General features: G+C 40.3%; 1 protein-coding gene across 9 annotated transcripts in view; it reads left to right on the forward strand.

The window, feature by feature from the left end:
• The window catches only part of MAST4 (microtubule associated serine/threonine kinase family member 4), a 294,272-nt gene extending 272,853 nt beyond the window's left edge, over positions 1–21,419 (forward strand). For all 9 annotated transcript variants that reach the window (XM_035309515.1, XM_035309516.1, XM_035309517.1 and 6 more), the window contains 10 exons: positions 2,210–2,332; positions 2,576–2,688; positions 4,629–4,756; positions 4,863–5,095; positions 6,839–7,039; positions 9,845–10,074; positions 12,244–12,366; positions 13,148–13,284; positions 13,994–14,175; positions 15,035–21,419. In XM_035309515.1, coding sequence (XP_035165406.1) covers positions 2,210–2,332; positions 2,576–2,688; positions 4,629–4,756; positions 4,863–5,095; positions 6,839–7,039; positions 9,845–10,074; positions 12,244–12,366; positions 13,148–13,284; positions 13,994–14,175; positions 15,035–18,906 — 5,342 coding nt within the window. In that variant the 3' untranslated portion in view covers positions 18,907–21,419. The remainder of the gene's footprint in view (positions 1–2,209; positions 2,333–2,575; positions 2,689–4,628; positions 4,757–4,862; positions 5,096–6,838; positions 7,040–9,844; positions 10,075–12,243; positions 12,367–13,147; positions 13,285–13,993; positions 14,176–15,034) is intronic.
• Positions 21,420–25,865: the final 4,446 nt, after the last annotated feature.

Raw genomic sequence — 25,865 nt, forward strand, 5'->3', positions numbered from 1 at the left:
GTACTCCAGGAATATAAATACACTGGGACACTAAGGAAACCAATTGGAAGGTTGAATCAACATAACTACTTAGAAAATTAATGGCAAAGCTGAGTCCAGCAGTTAGGGTGTGGTGCATATTTTTAAAGCTAAAAAAAAAGGGGGGGGGGGGGGGGAGCTTAGAGAATCAGTTTTTAACTGTCCTTACCACAGCCATTCAGGGGCAACATGAATATAGCCTAGACCCCAAGTACTGTTGACATGGTCTTAAACTACAGGTCTTCTTTTTGAAAGTGGTGTAGTGACAGAAATGACTGAACTACATGTCTCTTGCTCCCTGAGTACATGGAATCTACATGAACGGCCCTTGGCCTTCCCGGTAGTTGATGGTCTGGAGTAAATGGCATACTGTAAAGTTTATTCTTCTCTCTTGGCCCAGTGCTGAACAAAGTAAGAATGAGGGAGGTATGATGTCCAAGATAGTTTCTCCACTTGCTTCATCAACTTCAGAAGGCACCACTGTCAAAGGCAAAATGAAAAGCCAGGGCTAGTTCTGTTCCCTTATTTTAAATATATATGTTTTTTATATTTTACATACATACATTTAAACATGTAACACAAAATACCTTTCTGGCATTTTCATTGTTTCATTGCCAGGATGCCCTTACCCGCTCAATGTAGCGTTAATGCAGACTGTCAACCTGTGAGAGGTTGGATCACAAATAAATTGGAAATTCTGCCTCTGTTTTGCTGCAGCTGGATGAGAAAGTGAATTGGCTAGAATGAGGCTGGCTTAAGTACTGTAATGGTTATGGCAGCTACGTGGAGCATCTGCTTAGTTCGTTTAGGGGCTGCTTTCTTTTTGACAGTTTGTGGTCTCTCAAGAGCTGGCAGTCTGAAGAAGGGAGTCCTGCAGTCATTCTTTGAAGCACAAAGGAGTGTTTAGAAACTGCAACAAAGTTTTTTTTTTTTTTTTTTAAGTGTCAGTAGCAACTCACAGAAATGGAGGCTGCAACATTACAGGTCCCACGGGGGTACTGGAAAATAACATGGTTTATCCCAGACTCCACCATGCATTTCAAATGACAACCCTATCTGTTTAATAAGTATTACCTAGCTGCATAACACTCCATGAAAATGGTAATTGTGTATTTGCTCAGGAGACCTGAGTGGCAGAGTCAAATTAAAGGAAGAGAGACAGATACTGTACTCTTTTGAAGAAGGAAAATGACAAAAAAAAAAAAAAAAGGCAACACAATCTCTTTGGGTCTGAAGTGTCTGATATCTAATCAAGAATTACACCATTTGCTTTAACATACCATTACTGTGTTCAGAAAAATTATCACTTCTTGACTAGTTACTTATGATTAGTTATGATTTTGGTTTCCTTTGGGAAGATTTGGCTTTTATGATTTTTTTTCCCTGCTGCAGTCAGAAAATCAAAACCCAATCTAGAAATCTTAGCACAGACTTAGAGGTCAGTGCTAGAGAATTCATGCTTTTTCCATGGCTCTGTCCTGACTTAACATTGACCTACCGAAGTTTACGCTGTATATCAAGTTGGAGTAACTCTTGTGCTGTAGCATATATGTTCACTTTACAGAATTAAATCTAGGTTTATTAAAACATCTCCACCCATTTCCCCACTTATTTTCAGTGTGTTAATGTGTTATTGTTTATTGTTATTTCAGTATTTTGCGTTTTCATACTTGACTGTTAATTTGAAACCAATGTAGTTAACACATTATAAAAAGTAGGCAGTAATCTATAATGAGGTGAATTATACATTACTTCCTATAGAATTGTGTATTACTGTCTTAAAAGAAAAGGAGTTTCTAATCAGCAATGATGTTTACACTGAGGAACAATTAAGAATCATTCTTTATTACTGTATAACTTGTAATTACTTTATAACTCATGTAATGCACATGTTTACATTTTTATTTCAGACTAATGTGTGGCCAATGCATAATTAGTCTGGCCAGAAAAATAGAAATGTTAAAAGGGGGAAGAATAAGAAAAAGCAATGCCAACCCTGATGAAAAATGGCACCAAGGAGGTGCTCTGACAGGTTTAGGTGATACTAGTGAGAAAGGGTAGTAGAAGATCGTACCTGCAGTGATAGCTGTGCCTTTCCATGCTAATTTGGATTTTTTGACCAAGGATTTAGTTGAGTTAATGTCAGTGGATTTGTTGTCATTTGCTCAGTGTTTTTCTCTGGCTCCCCCAGGTGGTGCATATGAAGTAAAGCAGCATCAGTTCTTCAGGAGCCTAGACTGGAACAGTCTGCTGAGGCAGAAAGCAGAATTTATTCCACAGTTGGAGTCTGAAGATGACACGAGTTATTTTGATAGTAAGTATTATATGGCATTAAAAAAAATTAGTAAACACCTTGTTGAAATAATCACTGTCTTTGATTGTGTATTTGCTTAATGCTTTGAAAATCTCCTTTGCCAGAACTCTGGCAGCTGTGCAGTTTAAGTGGTGGTATGACATTTCAGGAGAACCAATAATATAATTGTGCTTTCAGTTAATAATAAAGCTTATTACCCTTTTCTACTTGCCAATTCAAATAATTTATTACACTTGTCCGTAGCTCGTTCTGAAAAATACCACCATATGGAAACTGAGGAAGAAGATGATACAAATGATGAAGATTTTAATTTGGAGATAAGACAGTTTTCCTCATGTTCACACAGATTTTCTAAAGTAAGTAAAAATTGCTACAATACCAATACATATTTTATGCATAAATGTTTTGCTGCTTTTCTAAAGTTTAGAAATGAAAGAGGTGTACAGGATATACATGTGCAATGTTTCTTGAAACATTAACTGAAATTTGAGTGAGAACGAATCAAGTACCATGAGTACCAAAAACATGAAAATATTGTACAAGAAAATTATTTCTTGGATCCTTAAGGAGTAGAAAATTAAATAAGTAGTTCGATATTTTCTGTAGGAAATGCACGTGGGTTTCCTTTATGCATAGTTTGAATGTTGTTCCAGTAGTATTTTACAGATGATGGCATAACAAAGATTACAGTACTAGCCTGTAGTAGTGGTGAGCTTAACTGACAACAAACTCTAAAGAAGAAGCAAAATAGTGGTCAGCATGTGATTTGATCAAAAAAAAATAAAAAAAAAAGTGGATTTGAGTGAGTGATTTGAATGCTGTGAATTGAAGACAAAGCTGAGTGTCCGGAGGGGAAGAGATGAGAGCTAATTATTGCTGGGCAAGGAATGCAAAATGGACATACTTAGGAAACAGTGTAGATGAAAAATTGGCAGGAGATAATGGATTAAGAAGCAGAATGCCTAATGAGCATTCTTTTAATAGTAGGCAGCAGTGACTTTCAAAAGCTTTCTATTAATGAATGGTTTGTTTAACATGTTTTAGGAACTATTCAAAAGTATTCTGAAAATGTATGTTTGTTTGTATCTTGTTTGTTATGGCTTATGCTTTAATTAACTAGTATATTTTGTAGTGGCTTTACAGTACCACATATGTATTGTATCTGTGATAGCGTGGAGGAGCAGAGACGGGAGTTGTAGATATAGTTATTTTCTATGTAAACTATTTTCACTTGGTGACATGTTTCAAATTCAGATATTAGTAAATGATTCAGTCTTTTTGAAGATACCTTGGACAAGATAACTTGGCTCTCAGATAACTGCAACAAGAGGCAGTGGGAGCCAACTGAAACACAAGAAGTTCAGTCTGAACCTAAGGAAGCATGTTTTTTACTGGGAATGTGACAGAGCACTGGCATAGGTGGCCCAGAGAGGTTGTAGATCTCCCTCCTTGGAGATTTTCAAAAGCTGCCTGGACATGATCCTGGGCAACCTGCTGTAGGTGTCCTAGCTTGAGCAGGGTTATTGGACCAGGTGGCCTCCAGAAATCCTTTCCAACCATTATTTGATTCTGGGATTTTGTGAACTTCTACCCTCTTGAAAGCTCTGACACAATGACATTAACTTACCAAATCATTATTGTGGAACACTGTGTCCCTAGCTGCAACTACCAAGCTGTAGAATATACTGACAATTTCTATATGCTGTTTGTCAGCTAAGCAAACGGACTTCTGAAATGTTACAAATTTATTTTTTCTAAATCCTTTAGCCAAGTAATTTATTCTTTACTTCTGAGTCTTAAATTCTTAAGAATTTATTCTTTAATTCCGAGATTCATTTGTCTGCTTTCCACGTCTTATTGGTAGTCAGTTTCCTGGGGGTAGTTTTTTTTTTTTCTTTTGTGATTTTATGGTTATGAGTAAATTCAGCATTTGCACTGATCCTGTGACCTGGAGACCCCCAGGCGATGGATTTTGTTTGTAGTCTTGTGGTTCACACAATGAAATACAGAGAAGGCTGATGAATTTGTAATGGGAAGAGATACTATTCGTGACCCTGTATATGGAGCCAAGAAAGCCAAGAAAGCTAAATATTTTAAGAACAGAAAGTATAAAAATATAAACAGGCTCAAGAATTCTGAAGTTTACACTGTGAAATACTGTATAAGCATTTAGAACATGCAGAGTACCACTTGAAATAAACGTGCTTTCCTGAATATCTTTTTATATCAAATGTCAGTGATGAGGGCTTTTTTATATGTTTGTGTGTGGTTTGTTTGTTTCTTTCTTCTGTAACAGGTTTTTAGTAGCATAGACCGAGTCACTCAAACACAAGGTGAAGAAAAGGAAGATGCAGGAGACAAAACAAAGAGCGTAACGTTGCCTTCAGTGGAATCTTTAAGCTGGAGTTCAGAATATTCTGAAATGTAAGTAGAAGGAAGTCAGCTTGCAAGCCACTACTATCCTACTAGTCAGCTAGCAAGCCACCTCATCTTAGTTGACTGCATGAGAGTTTGCTTATTTTTATTGCAGACAACAAATATCTACATCCACCTCCTCGGACACTGAGAGTAGCAGGCAGCGACATAGTTCTGGTTTATTGCCAAAGCTGGCCATATCAGCTGAAGGAGAACATGATGATTCTACCTGCCTAGTGGGGCCCCGGGAAGAACAGGAAAAGCCTCCATTAGTGAGCGAGGAAACAGTGCAAGATGAACCTGAAGTAACTACTCCAGCAAGTACCATCAGCAGCTCCACACTATCAGGTAATTCAGGGTGGGTCTCTTGACTAATGACATTAAAAACAGTTGTGAGTCTTCTTTGTTTAGCGCTTATATTCATGGATTTAGAAATCCTGCATTTCAGTACCGCATAAAAGAAAATATCTCAAGAGGGCTCTGGTTTGGAGAAAATGAGTCATAGGTCCCTTAAGCACTTAAAACACTATTTTTATATCTTCCCATGCATAGGTTGGTGATTTTTTGATTGATCATCCTGGAGTCTTTCCAGCTAATCTGTATAGTTATTTTCTAACACTCTATGCTGCACTGTTACATGTTTTTAATTAAGACTTTTCAGTGATGTATATTTGTTTCAGAATTGGAAGGGATGCCTTTGGTTTGTAGAAATTGGTTTGTAGGGTTGCCCTTGGTTTGTTGTTGTCTCATTTGAAATCCAGGAAGAAGCATAATAAACCATTCCTTTATTAACATACCTCCTTTATGCATCCCTTTCCCAACATAAACATTTGAATGGGTTGCAGAAGGATCCAGGGCCCTACTATCTTGTTTGTTTTGTACTTTCAGAGGAGAGTTCCATGTATCTGTGGGAAAAACTGATACTTAACACAGATCTAGGCTTGTATCAGTCTCACATTTGACCCTATGTAGGTTCCAGTTACCTCCTCTCCACATTTACATTTTTGTACCTCAATGAGTTATCTCAAGATAACCCTTGTATTATGTATCCTTTCTGTTCCAATACCCATGATTTCCCTTGTCTGTATTTTCTTCCCTTCCACCTCCCATTTCTGGGAAAACAAGCCCATCCAGCTGTGTAACCATTTCCATCTTCTTTTGTCCAAAATCTTGAGTGTGCTTTCTAAGCTGGGCTCACTCCCCTCCTCAATGTTACACTGGTGGAGTTAGCACAGCAGTCACAGATGTTAACTCAAATTGCTTCTTGCTCTTTCATAACTTATTGATTACAGTTAAGTTCTTTTTTTTTTTTTTTTTTCTGTGGTGGTGCATTAGTGACAGGATATTCTGTGATCTTGAAGAAAAACTAGGTATTTGTTTTGTTCAAAGGTCAGAAACCTACTCTTCTTGCTTGTTTCATAAGGTCACGCAACTTTACTGTGGCATCTTTGAAGAAATCTTTCACAGGCTATTCACTTGGCATAGGGTCTTCATGTGTTTTTTGTTTGTTTGTTTGTTTTTAATTGCTTGAAATTCTGTTGTCCTTAATTGAGCATTTTGGAAAATCATTATCTATGATAGTAGCATTGTGGTTGTATGCTGAGTTTTGTGGTGCTAGGTATCTTCCTCCTTGTAGAAGTGATAGAAAAACACTCAAAGAATAAAAGCCATAGATAGTAATTAAAAATATAACTATAATTAGTGTTTTTAATGATTTTGAAGTTGTTAAGCTGGCAACTTATGTAGGATTGGAACCTCTCATTTACATTAGGTGAAGTTCACATGAAAAATAATTGTATTAATCATAGACTTAATCATTAAATTCTTCAAGGTGAGCATTGCATAATTAGCTACCAAACTTGCTTCTGCTTTTGTCTACATTTTGCTTTAGTCAATGACTATACAACATTGTAGTCACTGTTGCATCAGTTCATTCTGTTAACCTTTATGCGTATGAAAGAATTACTCAGGTTTCTGAAGTGTTGTTCTATGGACAGAGAGAAGCAAAAATTACCATCTCACAACAGTACAGTTTCTCCTCCCTGACCCCCAATTTTTCCTCAATATGTTTATTCCTTCTTCTTTGTACAGTTGGTAGTTTTTCAGAACACTTAGATCAGATAAATGGAAGAAGTGAGAGTGTGGACAGCACAGATAACTCCTCAAAACAACCCAGTGAAGTTGCATCTCATGCGGCTCGTCAGCGATTAGAAAGTACAGAGAAAAAGAAGATCTCTGGAAAAGTAACAAAGTCCCTTTCTGCAAGTGCTTTGTCCCTCATGATTCCAGGAGGTAAAGATAAATCTGTTGATTTGAAATGTTGTGATTTGTTCATACTTTATGGTTTATAATGTAAATGTAAGATTTTGGAGAATCTAGAATAATTTCCATGTCAAATTTTGTTTTTCCTTTTCTCATGATAATAATGGTATCATCTAGTCAGACAGTTACAGTGGTCGTATCACACCCGAGAGACCTTCTCTGACAAGCAGACTGTAGCTTAGGGGTAGCTACTTTGGTTTTGACCACGTGTGTGCAGCAGGGTGCAGACTTCAGTCCTGGTCCATCCTGCAGTATGATTGTAGCTTAAATTCTGAGCAGCTTGCTATGTATGGCTCCATTAATAACTGCTTTTCAGTTACAGCAGCATGTTTGGCGTGGCTAGTTTTCTCCCATCTCCTATAAGGAAAAGTAATAAACCAGAACAAAGTGTCCCTGAAGCGGAAATAGCCAATAAGCTGCTTTTTCTATTACATTGGCTTGCATGGAGTGATCAGCATGTGAAGCTAGAAATACTGCTATACATAAGTGGAAGTGTAGTAGCAGTAGTATGAAGTGTTTCTAGATGAAGCACTGAGACTTCATATTGTAGTGGTTCGGAATCAAAGTCCAAATTTCCCAAGCTAAGTGATTTTTTTCAAAAGTGGGATTATGCATTAACTTAATACACTTACCATATGCTGCCTTTAGACCTTAGGTGTAGTATTTTAGTATCTGCTGGTGAGATAATGCCACCCCACTCTGCTTCATGTGTTCAAAGGTGGCTTTGGCAGTAACCTATGGTTGCTTTGAGTCCACAGACCCACAGCCTGGCGGAGAATTTTATGCAGGGTTGTAGTGCTTTGGTTCTGACTGGCAGAGGTGGAGAGAGCTGACATTGTACCCTTCACCTGCCTCCAAGTTGTAAAGCACATGTGCCTTATGCACTCTGTAATACCTTGGTGAGCAGATGCAGTGCTATTGTCCATGCATCTTAGAGATTTTTAAGAGGTGAAAGGACTGTCTGAGCACTATTAGTGCAGGAATTTGATTCACCTCATGATGTTTTCTACCCTCCTTCACCATACAATTTAAAAAACAGCATAGGCTTCCTGTGTAATATCTGTGATAAGCACCAACTAACCATGAGAATTTTTAATAAGATAAGTCAAGAGAAAGGTTTAAAGTCACAATTAAAGAGGAATATTTTGCCTCCGCTTTAATGTGTACAACCCGTTGCCTATGAAAAGAATGATTAGCATGTCTGTGATGCTGTCTGAATGTGAATGATCATGCTCTCAGAATGCATATGAGAGATGAAGATGTCTTTATTTTTACAATGGGAAAGATAGTGACCATGTGTTTAGCCTGTTTAGGGTATTTTCAGTTCTGAAAGCATTGTGGCCAAGAAGCAGTCTGGGCTTGTTCTTTGTATAGACTTTCTTTCAAATAATCTCTCTGTCTCATAAGTCACAGCTGTTTTTCTGGTATATCCCTATAGCACTTAGTACCATTTTTATTTTTTTCTGCTTGCAGAAGGTCTATAGGGCATGCTAATTATTCAGATTAGCTATCACAAGAGCATGGTACACATGCAGGCAATCTACACAGACAAGCAACACTCATTTATCAGTTTGTGTTATATTGGTTCTTTTCACAGCTGTCAAGATTTGCTATGTTCAGAGATAGTATAGTCTGAATTACTGTGTTTATTGAACTGGAGGTTTCTTTCAGCTTAATCTCAGCATTCTGTGAAATCTGAACTTAGCTTTGGCTACACATAGGAATGTTCTTGTCATGTTTATATCAAGCAAAATCTCATATATTATTTAATACCTCCAAAAAAAACACCTTATGCACATTAATCAATAAAATAAACTACAACAAAAGATGGCCAGTGTCACTGATCATGTGGCTGAAAGTCACAAGATGTGTCCAACACTAAAGAGAGAAATAGATGAGGGGATCTGGGAATGTTTCAGAACCAGAGGGTGGTGACAGTTACAGCCAACTCTGGGTTTGGCTGGTAGTGGGAATTCAGCATTAACCCAGTGATAGCTATCTGTAGGAGCCTTTGGTGACTCAGATTCAGGGAGTCAGTATACTCAGTAGTGCCTTTGTTGACAAAGTCTATCTGCCCTCACATGACATTGCTTGGCACAGCAGCCGAACCTGGAATGTTTCTGGGCTGCATTCCTTTCAAGAGCTGTCATCTTGTTATAGTCACCAGAGTATTTTTTTTTTTTATGCTGCAGCAATTGTGTTTACATTTGCGCAAGTGTGAGCACAGTGTGCTTTCAGAACAATAAAACAAAATGAAGCCATAATTGATGTTGTTGTAAGAAGGTCTTGTGGTCTTAGCTATCAGAATGTAGGAATGGATATTTGGTACAAGCAAAGTGAGTTACTGTCCATGTACCAACTAGATACTGTGGTTTAATTACAGTAGTGTTTTTAGATATGTAACTGAATCCAGAATACAAACACTTTCTTTAAAACTGCTGTTTGATCTGACGGGTGGTTTAGGGTGTACTCACAATAGCATCTGCTCCCAAAGTGATGTTCTTTTCATGTGTATTTGTATGGAAGAGGAATGAGGACTGTTCTTTCTTTAGCATTAAGAAATGAGGGTTACGCTGTGGGGGAATTTATTTCTCAAATTGGGTTTGTTGGTCAAGCTTCAAATTCACTAAGCTTCATGCGCAGTGAGGAGAGAGTCTTTATGCAAACACAATGAAATAATTAGTCACAAATGTGTCATTAAGCAGATGCCCAGTTTTGTGTATGTGTTTGTGTGTTCTTGGAATGTATTCTCATAGGCACTCTTTTTTCTTCCAGATGTATTTGGTGTTTCTCCTCTGGGAAGTCCTATGTCACCTCATTCACTATCATCTGATCCTTCATCCTCCCGTGACTCCTCTCCCAGTCGTGATTCTTCAATTGCTGCTTCAAGTCCTCATCAGCCTATAGTAATTCACAGTTCAGGAAAAAAGTACGGCTTCACCATCCGAGCAATCAGGGTTTACGTGGGTGACAGTGATATCTATACTGTGCACCATATTGTTTGGGTAAGATAAATCTTTTTCTTACATATAGCTAGAGAAAACTTAGTGGTATATTTGCTTTTGATCTTTTGTGTACCTTATATCTGCTTTCTGACAGCTACTGTGTAAATTGTAGTATTGTGCTGAATAGTTATCTTGGAATGCAATTTGTGCCTGTGCACAAGGCCAGTGCTGGCTGTAGGGATGATTAAAGTCATGTAATACACATCTTTGACAGGAGTAGTACCTACCTATGATCACAAAACCATAGAATGGTTTGGATTGGAAGGGACCTTAAAGATCACCCCATTCCAACTCCCTGCCATGGGCAGGGACACCTCCCACCAGCCTAGCCTTGCACACCACCTCCAGGGGACATCCACAGCTTATTTGGGAGTGTGTTCCAGTGCCTCACCACCTTCTGAGTAAAGAATTTCCACTAACATCCAATCTAAATCTCCCCTCTTTTAGTTTAAAGCCATTTCCCCCATGTCCTATCCTTACAATCCCTGACAGAGTCCCTCCCCTGCTTTCCTGTAGGCCCCCTGTAGGTACTGGAAGGCTGCTCTAAGGTCTCCCTGGAACCTTCTCTTCTCCAGGCTGAGCAACCCCAAATCCCTCAGCCTGTCCTCATAGGAGAAGTGCTCCAGCCCTCTGATCATCTTTGTGGCCCCCTTTTGGACTTGCAACAACAGGTCTATGTCCTGGACCTGGGCCCCAAGCCTGATGCTGACTTAACGACGTCGGTCAATTTCATTTTTAGCAAATTTGGCACTTGTAAACAGGGTACTGTGGCTTAGAAAATGAAATGGTTGGTGCAGACCCTCTTTGACTGGGGACAGAGTCTGCAAATCTAAGAAACTGAAAACGAAAATTTTGAAATACACATGAAGTTTATTAAACTGCTTCAATTAAGGGATTCACTAAAGTCAGGTTACTTCCACATTTGACTGGTCATTAGTAGGATAATTTAAAGTACTGATTTTGTGTAGAAATTGGCAAATCAATTTGAAATATGAAAAACTTTGAGGATCTATCATTCAGGAAAAAAAATGACTATCAGGAATAAATAACGTATCTTTCATCCTCTGCTTGCTACTCGTTTGAATAAAAAAAGAGAGAGAAGGCTAAAGAATAAGACAGCGGTTCTTGCATTTGCGCTGGTTATCAACTTCCTCAATTGTAAACTAAATCTCTATTTCTGCAATTATATATATATATATTTATTTTACACTTGAGGCTGATAACCAATCATGTATTTTATATATTGTATGTATTATACATTGGTATATATGTATATGTGTATATAAATGTTAAACATATTCCAACTACCTTAAAATAATTTTGAAAAATTCATTGCAAATATATTATAACATTGGAAGTTTTGGATGGTGTTTTGTTTTAAATATTGCAGGTTTTGAAATAGCCATGCCACTGATGAAATAATGTATCATTCATATTTATTCATGTTTCAATCATGTTGTTTACCTTTCAGACATTAATTCATCAAGAACATTGAATGTTGAGAATGGCTATATATTTGTGTATTTTTAGCTGTGTAGGCCTCAGTAGTGGCTACATGACTTAAAATTCTTGAAGAGCTCATATAAAAATATAATAATTTATTGAAGCCACTTTCAACATCATTTGCAATTCTGTTTGTTTTGGTCCTTCATCACCTTTGTGCCTCATTGTTCCCTCCAATGGGCAGCCTGGTGAATTCAGTCCAAATACAAACAGTCCTCAGCTGTGTGGTGGAGTTAAAAATGTGCATTATGATTAGGGTCCTGTATGTGATCACTGCCTTAATTACATAAGTATTTCTCAGTGTCAGATATTAAGTCTTCAATTCAAATTTAAAATTCTGGCATGGGAACTGAATCACATCTTCTTTATATCATGCCCTGCTAAGCAGATTTTACTTAATATCAGCAGTGACACAGTGTTTCAGTGAGCTTTGAAACAATTCCACATCCCATATGAGTACAAAAATCAAGTAAGCAGTTGATGAAATGATGACTTGTCAGATTTTCTTTTTCTTAATTCATAGGATTTAATATCTGTAATATCTGTATTTCTTTGTTGTGTTTAAAAGACAATCACTTTTATAGAAAGAATTGATTAAATAAAGCTACTCTTGAAAGTATGGAGGGTAGTTAACAAGCATCCATTTCCTCCATCTGTGATTTCTAGAATGTGGAAGAAGGAGGTGCAGCACACCAGGCTGGTTTAAAAGCTGGGGACCTGATTACTCATATCAATGGAGAACCAGTGCATGGTCTTGTTCATACAGAAGTCATTGAGTTGTTGTTAAAGGTAACTCTTGGTTAACTGGGACACAAAAGCACTTTGCAGTTCCTCACCAAGGACTGTGGGGTTACATTCTCTTCTTTCAGAGATTAGCCATCAGGTTTTATGATTGTTCGAGTACAAACTCTAAGATGTTATTGCAGTGATCTGGAGAAAAGTCAGTGACTCTATGTATCCTAGTATGACTTTAGTTTCATTGCAAGGAACTGACACTACTACTGGTATACCTAAAGTATATTTGGGTACTGACACAAAAATGTATCTCTCTCAAAAAATTTGACAAGTGCAGGACTTCCATGAATCCAACCATCTTCATCAGGTAACTCAAGCTATTGACGATAAGGCTACTTTTCATTTTCTCCTTTTCAAAGTGAAATCAATGAGGAAAAGTGGAAACGGAGAATACAAAATGTTTTCTTTCCTACTGTACAGGAACTTGCCTTTCATAATCTTTAAATAAGATGTTTCTATAGAAACTTGTTTCTTGAAAAGAGCAGCCTTGGTCAGTCCTTGCTCCCTTTTATCTAGCTACAATTATTAGAATTTCTTATTGTCATGAAGCTGGTTCTTAGAGTGAAGTAGTTTAGAAATTTTGACAGCAGTTTGAGAATTCTCCAGTCATCGTTTATCTGACATAAATTAGCCTGGCAACTTCTGCATGAAGTTCCCTACACTGCCAGCACTTACTCTGTTGCTGTTTTATTACATTTGTGTTTGTAGTGTAACTTTAATTTAAAGCTAAAAGATCTTTTAATACTCTGCCTAAAGATTGTCTGTGTTTTGTCAGAGTGGCAACAAAGTGTCAATTATGACAACTCCATTTGAAAACACTTCCATCAAGACAGGACCTGCCAGGAGAAACAGCTACAGAAGCAGAATGGTCAGGCGGAGTAAGAAAACCAAGAAAAAAGATTGTTTAGAGAGGTGAGTATGCTTTTTGGTTCATGATGAATGTGTTTTCTTGTGTGTATGTGGACATAACAATTAATTTTAAAATGAAGTTAATCCAATTCCCTCTCATACTTTCTGCCCCTCTTTTTTACCTTCTTCTATGAGATCCTGCGGGTGTAACACATTCTTTCATTCCCATTTTGCCTATAGTATATCCATTAAAATGCCACTTAAAAATTTTCAAGGGTTTACAAACCGTTATAGGGAAGAAAATGAGTAACTGAGGTTGTGTCTTCATTTGGATTCAGTATAGCTTTTTCTACTTCATTAAACTTTCTAGTACTAAGTTTATGTGTATTTTTTGCTTGATGCGAATGTTTACGCATATTCCACAAATAGATTGCTTGTACTGTATAGATACTGTGTTTTGGTGGGCTCTTAAATTAAGAAAATTAAGATTTATACTCATAAGAAGTTAATTGTTCCTCTGAAATTCAGTGAATACATTTTAGTACAAAAAGATTTAGTTAAAATAGCTATCCCACTTATTAGCAATCAGGATATTTTCTAAACTTCATGCTCTGCAGACAGGTTTGGTTTCATGCAAACATAGGTTTTATACTTCCTTTTATGGGGGGTACTGGGAGATTGAAGCAATGTCAGCCACAAGAGCTTTGCCTGTGGTAATGGTATCTTTTCTGCATATTACATTTTGATTAATGTTGTGCTCTTCTCATACTAGGAGAAGATCTCTGTTTAAAAAGTTGGCCAAGCAACCTTCACCTCTTCTTCACACCAGCAGAAGTTTCTCCTGCTTGAACCGATCACTTTCATCAGGGGAGAGCTTGCCTGGGTCTCCGACCCACAGCTTGTCTCCGAGGTCACCTACCCCAAGTTACCGCTCCACTCCTGATTTTCCATCTGGTGAGTGTAAAAGAATGGAGGGCAGAGGAAAATTACTTGAAACTGAAGTATGTTCTGCTTCTTGTGAGCCCCCCAATGTTATCATGCTCTGCTGAGAGCAGTCAGCTCAGACGGACGTAATTATTGAACAGCAGCTGGTTTCTGTCTGGAAAGGGAAAAAAGATTCATGATGCAAAATCCAAATGGGTTCTCAAGATACAAAAATGGAATTGTCTGCTAGGTTTGTAGTTTTGCAGCTTTTGATAGAAAATCTAAGTCTACGTAGCCATAAGTCGAGTAATAAACAATCCAGTTTTAGAGTACAAAGTAGAATCTTGCCTAGGAGAGGCAGATACAAGAATTAAACCGAGGAAAATGTTGCTACATGATATAACTAGCATGTGCTCTCACAAATGTGGATTTATTATTGAAAAGATAAACCAGCTGCTGAAATAGAGATGTTTCTGACCTTCAAACGGGCCTCATCTGCTGCATTTTCCTATTGCACTTTTGTTGTGATTTTAGTGTCTTCTAATAAAGTGAATGCTATTCTACAATCCCATGCGGAAGGTAAATTATTTGGAAATCTTGATCATTGCTTTGAAGTGCCAGAAAACATTAGGTATCCTTTTTAAATAGAAGGAGGCAAGAACTCAAGCAGGATGAAGGAACAGAGGGTGGAAGGGAGAAATAGCAACATGCTGGAATGGTGAGGGTTTTAAAGCCCAGTCACTCAAAACCTTCCAAATCTTGAAATGCTGTAGAACAGACAGCACACGTCCTTTCTGGATAAGTGCAAGCACTGCCTCTCACTCTTCTCCTAGGCAAGATTCAATTATTCTTGCTAATCTCATGCTTGGTTTGTTTCTTCTTTTTGTAGGTACTAATTCTTCCCAGAGTAGTTCCCCTAGTTCAAGTGCACCCAATTCTCCAGCTGGCTCAGGACACATAAGACCCAGCACTCTTCATGGCTTGGGTCCAAAGCTTGGTGGGCAAAGATACAGATCTGGAAGACGCAAATCAGCTGGCAGCATCCCTCTCTCTCCTCTGGCACGGACACCTTCTCCAACACCCCAGCCCACATCCCCTCAGCGATCTCCATCACCATTGCTAGGACATTCACTCGGAAATACGAAAATAGCTCAGTCTTTTCCTAGCAAAATGCACTCCCCTCCAACTATTGTAAGGCATATTGTTAGGCCAAAGAGTGCAGAGCCACCACGATCTCCACTCTTAAAGAGAGTCCAATCTGAAGAGAAACTTGCACCCTCTTATGCCAGTGATAAGAAACACTTATGTTCACGAAAACACAGTCTGGAAGTGACCCAGGAAGAAGTGAATAGAGAATTGTCCCAGAGAGAAGTAACTCTTCAGAGTTTGGAGGAGAATGTATCTGATGTGCCATCACTCACACGAGTCAGGCCTGCAGAACAGGGCTGCTTGAAACGTCCCATTTCTCGTAAATTAGGTAGGCAAGAATCCATCGATGAGCTAGACAGAGAGAAGCTGAAGGTCAAGATAGTTATGAAAAAGCAAGATTTTGCTGAAAAAGTGAATGCTGCTCTAAATGAACATAGCAACGAACCAGAAAATCCCAATACCTTAAGATTAGAAGAAAGAGACAAAAAAGCATTCCAGAAGGTATTAGAAAGATCAAATCAGTTTGAAACAAAAATCGTTGCTTTGGAGACCCAGTCAGCTGGTGGCATACTCAAAGACACTCTTCAAAAGAATGCAAACTTGAGATCAAATGAGTGCACTGCTTTAGAAGCGCAGACGTTGTGTCATGGGCCTCCGCTTAGTGAATTCAGTCACCTTTCCTGTGACTTCAAAAGAAGTTCCCCTCCATGTACGCTGCAGGATGTACCATCGCAGTCCTCTGACAAGATGTTTAATGGAAAGGGAGAAAACACGGATAAAAATGTACCAACAAAAGAATTTGTCAAATATGAAAGATTAGATGGCAAACTTGCAAATATTGATTATCTTAGAAAGAAACTGTCCTTTGAAGAAAAAGATGAGAGTGTCTGTCCAGTGCTAAAACCCAAACTGGCAACAAATGTTCATGAATGCCTTCAGCATAACACAGCCAGACCCATAAGCATACAGCAGGATTCCACTACAGTTGCTGAGGGTAGAGCATTCATCAGCAGTGCACATGCTGCTCAGATTAATTCCGTTTCTTTTGTTCCCCTCAAAACCTTGAATGGCCGAGCAGAAACGGGTGTGGAAAAATCAGCTGTGATTTCCACTGAGTCACCTGTCAGAAAAAGTCCATCAGAATATAAACTTGATGGGAGGTCTGTTTCCTGCCTGAAACCAATAGAAGGCACGCTAGACATTGCCTTACTTTCTGGACCACAGGCTTCGAAGACTGAGTTGCCTGTGTGTGTACTGCCAGAAGGACAGAGCATCAGCAGCGATGTGGGATCTCCTAAACCTGCAGCACCACAAGAGGGTGGTGGAAAGGCAGAACTGGCCTGTCAGAAGGAGCAGTTGTTAAGCTGTTCAAAATCTAGCAAAATTAACATGTCAGAACCTCAGATTCTGCAAATAAGCAAGAGTTCTCCAAATCCACCGATCATGCCTGTGGCTGCAGAAGTAGTGACAGAGAAAAAGGCTTCTAGTCCAGCTGCTAAAGTCAGTGTTTCTGTTATTGAAGCTGTTCAAAAGAAAGACACCTCCCCTTCAAAACAGAAGGACAGTTCAGTGGAGGCAAAGTCCAGCACTATTCAGAGTCAGAGTATTAAAACTACCCAAATGTACTCCAAACTTTCTACTGTTCAGAGCACTCCTGAAAAACCTCTAGGCAAAGAGAAGCAAGGGCAAAAAGAGTTGCCTGCCAGACAGCCAGTAACCCAAAGAAGTTGTGAACCTACCCCTGCAAAGGTGGAGGTGATCAGGGAGTCATCTCTGAAGGTATCTGTCTCAGATGTTCTGACAACAAGCTACTCCAAAAGCAATGAAAAAAAATCTGCTGATTTTGCCATTCCGTCTCAGATACAAGGAAAAATGCAAGCAGCTTGTCCCAAGGCACAACCTAAGGATAGCAAAGATGCTCTAAAACAGTTAAACAAAGAAGACACCGTTTTTGTTAGTTTTGTAGAAAGGGATATAACCAAGCAGAAAGTTCTCAGTGAGCCTAAGAAAGTTACTACAGAGTTAAAGAGTGAAACTCCTCCACCCAAACGACCTTCAATGGATTGTCATCTTAAAAATGAGAAGTCTGTACTGCTGTCCTCTGTGCAGAAGGACAACACCAAAGATTTGGGAAAGAAAGATCAGAAACATGTCCCTGACATAAGGCTACAGACCACTGAGAGAATGCAGTCCAGCCAAGTTCCTCAGCAACAACTTACTGCTCTGGTCTCCCCTGCTGCGAGAGATGCTGTAAGCAGAAACTGTGCTGTAGATGTTCATGTAGGTATTCAAGAACATGTGAAGCCTGCTGCCACTTGTGTGGAAAGCAGCAGTAATAAGCTCAGGCCTGCCTCTGATGTGACTTCCTCTAAGTCTAAGCACTTGGATAAACAGACCTTTTCACAAAAATCATGCACTCCAGAAACAAAAGAAAAAGAAACAATTATTCAGGTGTCTGTCAGCTCTCGAAAAGATGGCAAACATGCCGGTAAAAACGTGCCAGATCCCCCTTCTTTTGTTTCAGGTTCTTTGAGAAAAATGAACAATGAACATGTTCAGGTCGAAAAGCCTGTGACTGTTGAGCATGGGTTGGTATCCACCCTTCAAGTGAGCACCGTCACTGCTGACACCAAACCCAAATCCTTTGCTCTTGGCATAGGACCAACAGGCCCAGAGATTTCTAAGCAAATGCAAAGGCAAGAAGCAGCAGGCTTTGGGGAACCTGCTGATCAAAAGCTGATTCACCTCACTGAGAAACAAACCGTGTCTCCAAAGTTTTCCACTGTGAAAGACTGTCTCTTGCTGAGCAAACAGGCAGACAGAAGCCCTAGTAATCAGACAACGTCTCCAGATAAAAGACCCGAAGGAAAAACATGCACTGATGCACTTTATGTTCAACACGACAGTGGGAAAGTAGAGCCTACCCTTTGCCTCACAAACAGTGATGCCAGAGCAAAAGGAGCAGAAAAACCAATCACAAGTAGCAAATGCTCCCAAGATTCAAAAGGGAAAGGACAAGTTAATCAAAAACAGCCAGAGGATACAAACAAGCAGGCTGCAATAAAACATTTGTCAGGTGCCAGTGGGCAAAGTTCTTGTCGTGTGGCTGCAGTGCCAGGAAAACCACTGACTAGTTCAGCCAATTTCTCTGAATGTAGACAAGAAGCATTTGTTTTGTCTTCAGAGAAGAGTGATGCATCTTCAGCAAAGGTTAAAGCAGCTTCACCTGAGCTTCCTGCGGCCAGCTGCAAGGAACTAAGTAAGAAAAGCACCTCTTCCACAGGGTATGGTAAGGCAGAAATGACTAAAAGTGTGTCACTGATGACCTTGCACAGTGCTGCTGTTGTAGTAGAAGCCCACCACTCTACTTCAAACACTGGGGGGAAACCTGGAAATCAAGAAAAGTCTTTTGTTAACACTGTGGATGTAAAGGGAAAAGATGCTGTTCAGGCTCAGCAGTCTGCTTCAAGAAAACAGAATGTAGGTAAAGATTTATCTAGGTCAGCAACCACACCTGACCGCCAAAATGCACTTTCTAATGACAAAGACTCAGCTCGGCAGCGGCGAGGAAAGGAAGCTTCGCGGAGCAGTCCTCACAAAAAAAACTGTTGACTGTACTACCTGCAGATATAACTTCAAGACTAGCTGAAACAAAGACAATATATTTTGACCATCTTTAAACCAGCACTGTGTAGTGTCTTTGTGTGGCAAAGCTTTCATGTCACTGACAAAAAAGAATGGGGATATATAGAAAGGACTTTTTTTTTCAAAATGCCTTCCCAATGTTAACCGGTAAAACTGTTACCATATAGTATTTGTACAAAAATAGATGCACAGCTGAAAGCTGTTGAAGAAATTATTTCCTCTGTAAATACCTAGTGATGTGTTTGGGGTTTGAATGTAGCGTATATACTTTGCTGCTGATTGCATTGTTTACTCTTCCCTTTTTTAAAGATAGTTGCTTTGCTACTTATTTGCCATACTCAAATATGAAACTGAATTACTAAAACTCACATGTGGCATGGATGTGCACAAGTATTGGTCTAACCTGGAGGATAAAAACATGCCACATTTTTACTCTACTAAAAATCCTAGCTAGTGGTAAAAATACAAGAAAAGAATAAACATGGTGAGTTATTGTGAGTTTTTACATGTATTTTTAGTAATCAGATTTTGATAGTAGTGTATCTGGCTAACTGCTTCACCAGATCTAACACAAGACCTAACTGCATCTCCCTACTGCACAAAGCCTGCCTGGTAGAGTGGGTGTGATTAAAGATAAGGGAAGAGCGCTTGGCTATCACGGCATCCCAGGAAGAGTTGTGTTCTCTGGTGGAATGGTTGTGCTGGTCTTGTCTGCTGGGAGTGTATTCTGTCACCATCCCTCAGACAAGGCCGAGACTCTGAAGCACACGCCGTGTCTTTGGTTTCTGCTGCAACCCTCTCTTGGTTTCCTTGAGCTTTTTTAAATTCAGGCCCTTACAGTGTGAGGCACAAATATAAGCACATGACTTGCAGTACTATTATGTTCATAATGGGTTTTGACGAATTTAGAGAATGTGTGCTATGACATCTAGGTCTGCATAATTAGCTTCATACAGCTGTAGCTTTTTTTTTTTTCTATTTTATGGCAATTAGAGTAAAAAGGAAAAAAAAAAAAACAGTTCCAGTATCATATCTTCAAAAAAAAAAAGTTCAGGGCATCCGATACACTTTAATATGTAGCTGGGGCCTTATGTTGTAGACTTTAACTTGCTGTTTTTAGCAAGAAATTCTGGGTTTCACATTCATTTCTAAATGCATTGAGTAGCTCCATACATTTCATAACATAATCTTTTTATTTGTATGCAAAAAAAAAAAAGTAATACTGTAATTGTAAAAGAAGCATTTTGTAACAAAGGAACCTGTTGGAGCTATTTGGTGCTAGAATGTGACTGTCTTTTTACTTTTGCTAAGCCTTATTTAAATTTTGTATACTGTGGAACTTGTAGACTTGGATAATTTTAGTGTGGAGATTTAGTTTGTTTCGAAGGATGAAAGGTAAAACATGAAACATGTACAGGAGCACTACAAAATATTCTTGCAGATGTATGTTTTTAAACGACTGGGATCAACAGAATGGTGGTTTTGCTTATTTCTGTTTTATGTAGCTAAACTAGACCTAGGCCCATACCTGTTTCATTGGGGCTTACGGATTGTCTTTTCTGTCTCAAAAGCTAGAAATTTGTTCTTAAAAGCACAGTATAATCTTGATTTGGAGGTTTGATTGACAACTGATAGTATGCAGAATTAATTTCCCTCTGGGAAAAGCTTTATTACACTAATTAGTTGAGTCGGATTACAACAAACCTGTCATGGAGAGAAAATCACAAACAACAACTTCTGATTTTTCATGTGACACTAGAACATTCATACTGCCTTTGATGCATTCACAGAGGAGCTAGTGAGTGATGGGTCATATTTTTGATCAGTTTTGAAGAGAAAATGGTCTCAACATTTACAGTTTATCTGTGCTTTGGCAGTTACTACAAATGAACGCTAATGCACTTCAATATAACATTTCTGTCTGGGAGGTATTTCCTAGTTTACAGTCTTCTGCATTTTTTAACTCTCCTCTTGTTTCCTTTAAAGCACATCTAGCTATTTGTTTACAGTATACCTTTATGTATATTTTGTATAGTTCACTATCACTTCTGACAAATAAGTTTTTTGCATTTTGGAAGTGTAACAGTGCGTAAGCTCGTGTTTATGTAGTACCTGTTCGTTTGTTGGTGCTTACCTTATCAGTGAGCTGTTAGAGATCCTCCTACCTGTGCTACCTGTGTGCTACTTGGTCAGTCTTTCCGTAATTGTAGACTTGATGTGTTCCTTTGTAGCTTACTGCTGTAGATTGCTCAGCTTACAAAAAAAAAAAAAAAAAAAGAAAAAAAAAAAAGAGTGAGAGACAAAAAAAAAAGGAAAAAAAAAAGGAAAAAGAAAAAAAAAGTTAGGGTCTGTGCAATAAAGTGTTTGCAGTCTTATTTTCTCTAAGAAACTCCTTATGGATGTCATAATTGTTGCATATTGAACACAATTATTTATACTTATGCAGTTGCATAACATTGAAATAAAAATTCAGCATGAAACACGGTTGTGTTAGTATTTTCCACTGAACTGCTTTCACTCCTGTAACTTCAGGCACCCCTGCTGTACTCAGAGGTGGGCAGTTGTTTTCTTCCCTCAGACCAACCCAGTGCACCCCGTCATGTGCTGGCCAAGGATTTTGCATGAGAATCATTGTCTGGTCTGGAGAAGGAAGAGCTCTGGAGAGCTGAGTATCTTGTCTCAGGCAGTGGCTGGCACCACTGCACTGCTGCTCAGTAGGTAGGCGCATGAATGGACAACGCACCCTGACTGGGTAACGACTGCAGTAACCTGAAATGTGAGACTTCAGTCCCTCCTCCACAGCTTATATCATCATCCATTACAGTAAGTTAGAGTGTTTTTCAGTACCTTCTCTAAACACCACCTCTTCATTTTTTTTGTTCATGCTAAATTATCCACCTTAACAAATTCATGAAGTATGACTGTTAAGTGCAACATTTCTTCAGTTTTGAAATCTTTACCCTTGAATGTATCAAATGTCAAATCTCCCTTTACTATTTTTTTTCACATAGTAAAAAAGATGCAGTGAGCCAGGCAGAGGAGGTGGAGCAGAGCCCCTTAGTGCCCAATGGCCTCTGATGGAGACCAATCCTTCTGTCAGGAGGAGCAATGGACAGGACTATTGCTCACCTAATTTTTGTCTTTCCATCTCTTGTAGAGCAGCACACCCACACGTCCTTACTGTTTTACTGCCAATGGCTGATAAAGGAGCTTTGCACACCTGGTTGACATGTGCCAGGTTATTTTTGTTCATGTTTTACTGGTATGTTTTCTCTGCTTTTCACCTCTACAAAGCCAAGTGCATCAGCATTACAGAATCACTTCTGTTGTGCTCTCTGAAACCAGGAAGCTACCCCCAGCATAACTTGCCGACACCCAGCAGGAGACAGATGCTCTGTAAAATTGGTACTGTGGCAGGGGATGTGCATGAATATGGGAGGGGAGAGGGGGATCCAGCAGCCTAGGGAAAGGAAATGACCAGAGTTGAGAATTGACTGTATGTGACTGCCTTGCCTGCTGTGCTGTCTCTGACTGTGGACAGCAGTATCCATCCCTTGGTGAGGAACTGTAGGAAGCTGCACATCCACAAATCCCCACAGCCCTCAGGGCCAGCAGAAAGGGGTGGTGTAAGGGCATTTGTATTGAGGAAGGAGAAGTTGGGACAGAAATGTTGACCATCAGATTTGGCATGGCCTGTCATCCTCACTTCTGCCATTGTAAGAAGAGCCAGCATCGCACCTGGGTTGGGAATCCTTTTCACACTTTGAAAGAGAAATGTGGGCTTCCCTCTTCAAGAACTGAGCTTCCAGCTTGCAAGGTTCCTTTGGGCTCTGTATTTTCTCCTGAGGTTGGTAAGAATTAGCAGGGATGTAATGATTGTATTCAGACAGTACTTAGCAGTGCAAAGAATAAATTGCAGGACTGGAAGATATGAAAGGGCATATGGATGTCCCAGTTCATGGCTTGGGTGGCATCAGTTTTTCCTTCCAGTGACCATATCTTTGGTATATGTAAGCTTTGTGTTAGACCATGCTTTCAGTGATATCTGTATCCCAGGAGTGAGTTGGGTTCTGTTGAGTACCATTCACCTCAGGCAATTCCCTTGTGCCTGCATGGTGTCTGCTTGGCTGCATTTGAAAAATAAGAGAGAAAAGTCCTGACAGGATACCAAGAAGTACATTAGATCAGAGCTTGATTGGGTAAACAAATTCTACAAGGAAAAATAAATCTACTGTCACTTTCCATATGTATCTTTGCTAAGTAATGAAAGACTAAATCTTTGGACTTCAAAAAAAATAATATATAATCTGGACATTTTGGTGCATTATGTAAAAATGTTCCTTCAGAATAATCACTCCCTGTATTCAGGATTTTTGTGTATGCTCTATATACCATATACGTGGCTCAGCGCTGTTGTTTAGTGTCCTAATGAATGATGTTTTACAGGATAATAAAAGCAGAGAACCTGCTCTGCGTAGGTGACAATAACGTAAATCACAGAGGAAACAAAAATGGCATCAGATGAAGGTAACACAGGTTGTGTGGAAGGGAGAGCGTTGCGGAAAGGTCTGTACTTAACATGCCACGCTCAAATGTATCTTGCACATGAACGCATTCACTATTTTGCCTTTTCAGACAGCTTCAAGTTTTAACTGACTGAAGTCCATGTGTGAATCTACCCTGTGATGCTGGGGAGCATTTCAGAAACTGGTGATGCTTAAATGCAAATGAAATGCCAAAATCCAAATGAAGCAGCGTATCAGGAAGTGAGTACCAGCACAACATGCTGCATTCCCTTCAAGTCACTGATATTTGCAGATCTCCTGATCTTTGCAGAATTTTTTTAGCGCTTATCCCAAGCTATGAACTATGCCATGCTCTTTTTGCTTAGCCATTTATTGCTTTCCTGAATCCACAGGTTGGTGAGGGAAATAACTGAAGCTATAGGTCAGGTCTCTCTTGAGGGGTGCTCACACCGCAGTTACTGGCATTGACTTGTTTAACCAGTTGTGTTTGCAGAGGGAGGGAGCCTTGGATCCTGAACTGCCTGGCTCTCAAGGACAGGTCGGGTTGTCCTCTGGCTGCCTGGCTGGCTTGGTGGCATCTCAGATCCGTCATTAAGGAACTGCTCGCTGATGTGGGCAGCGAGGGCAGCTTTGATGCTGCACAGCTTGTGGATTCAAACACAGCACCTGCCTGCAGGGTCAGGAGCAGGTCTCTGAGAGCCTCTCAGCAGCAGCAGGAACAGGGAGTGCCTATAAGCAGCACGGAGAGCTGCAATAAGAGGTGCCCTGGTGCCCAGAATCTGAAACTTTCTATAGGCAGATAAATACAAGAAGATTTAGGCCAGTCAGTCTCACCTCTGTCCCTGGAAAGGTGTTGGAACAGCTTGTTCTGGATGCCATCTCCAAGCAATTGGAAGAAAAGAATGATATGAGTAGTCAGCATGGATTCACCAAGGGGAAGCCGTGCTTGACCAACCTCGTTGCCTTCTAGGATGGCATCACCAGCTGGGTAGGTGGGGGAGAGCAGTGGATGTCATCTACCTTGACTTTAGCAAGGCTTTTGATACTGTCTCCCATGACATCCTGTAGCAAAGCTGAGAAAGTGTGGGATAGATGAGTGGATGGTGAGGTGGGCTGAGAACTGGCTGACTGGCTGAGCTCAGAGGGTGGTGATTGGTGACACAGAGTCTGGCTGGAGACCTGTGACTAGCGGTGTTCCCCAGGGGTTGGTGCTGGGTTCAGTCTTGTTCAACACCTTCATCGACAACCTTGATGAGGGAATAGTGTCTGCCCTCAGCCAGTATGCCGATGACACAAAGCTGGGAGGAGTGGCTGACACACCAGAAGGCTGTGCTGCCATTCAGCGAGACCTGGACAGGCTGGAGAGATGGGCAGGAAGAAGCCAAGTGAGGTTTAACAAGAGCAAGTGTAGAGTCCTGCACCTGGGAAGGAACAACCGGACATATCCGTACCGGCTGGGGGATGACCTGCTGGAGAGGAGCTCTGAGGAGAAGGACCTGGGAGTCCTGGTGGACAACAGGTTGACCATGAGCCAGCAGTGTGCCCTGGTGGCCAAGAGGGCCAATGGGACCCTGGCGTGCATTAAAAGGAGTGTGGCCAGCAGGTCAGGTGAGGTGATCCTCCCGCTCTACTCTGCCCTGGTCAGGCCTCACCTGGAGTACTGTGTCCAGTTCTGGGCTCCCCGGTACAAAAAAGACAGGGATCTCCTGGACAGCGTCCAGCAGAGGGCCACAAAGATGGTACAGGGCCTGGAGCATCTTCCCTATGAAGAAAGGCTGAGAGACCTGGGTCTGTTCAGCCTGGAGAAAAGAAGACAGAGAGGGGATCTCATCAGTGCCTATAAATACCTGAGGTGTGGGAGACAGAGGGATTTGGCCAACCTCTTTTCAGTGGTTTGTGGGGACAGGACAAGGGGCAATGCCCACAAAATGGAGCACAGGAAGTTCCGCACTGACATGTGAAAGAACTTCTTCACAGTGAGGGTGATGGAGCACTGGATCAGGCTGTCCAGGGAGGTTGTGGAGTCTCCTTCTCTGGAGATATTCAAGGCCTACCTGGGCAGCCTGCTCTGAGGAACCTGCTTTGGCAGGGGGGTTGGGCCTGATGATCTTTTGAGGTCCCTTCCAACCCCTTCAGTTCTGTGATTCTGTGATTTCAGGGAAATTTATTTGGGCCAGGAGATGAAGCTGAGTTTTTGTATTCCCAGGTGGAAATTGCTCAAAGAGAGCTTGGAAAATGTTCAAGGAGTGACCACGACTTTTGGTTGCATGCAGCCAGAAGCCTTGCTGTGGGCAAAGGGGTCTTGTGCTGCTGGGTCTTCTGTGGAGGCAGAGGGGCCGTGCCGTGCCCTGCAAAGTTGTGCCTGTGCAAGGGTTAGCCTGCTGGCAAAGCCCCCATGCC

This window comes from Oxyura jamaicensis, chromosome Z (genome assembly GCF_011077185.1).
Source record: "Oxyura jamaicensis isolate SHBP4307 breed ruddy duck chromosome Z, BPBGC_Ojam_1.0, whole genome shotgun sequence".
Classification (NCBI taxonomy): domain Eukaryota; kingdom Metazoa; phylum Chordata; class Aves; order Anseriformes; family Anatidae; genus Oxyura; species Oxyura jamaicensis.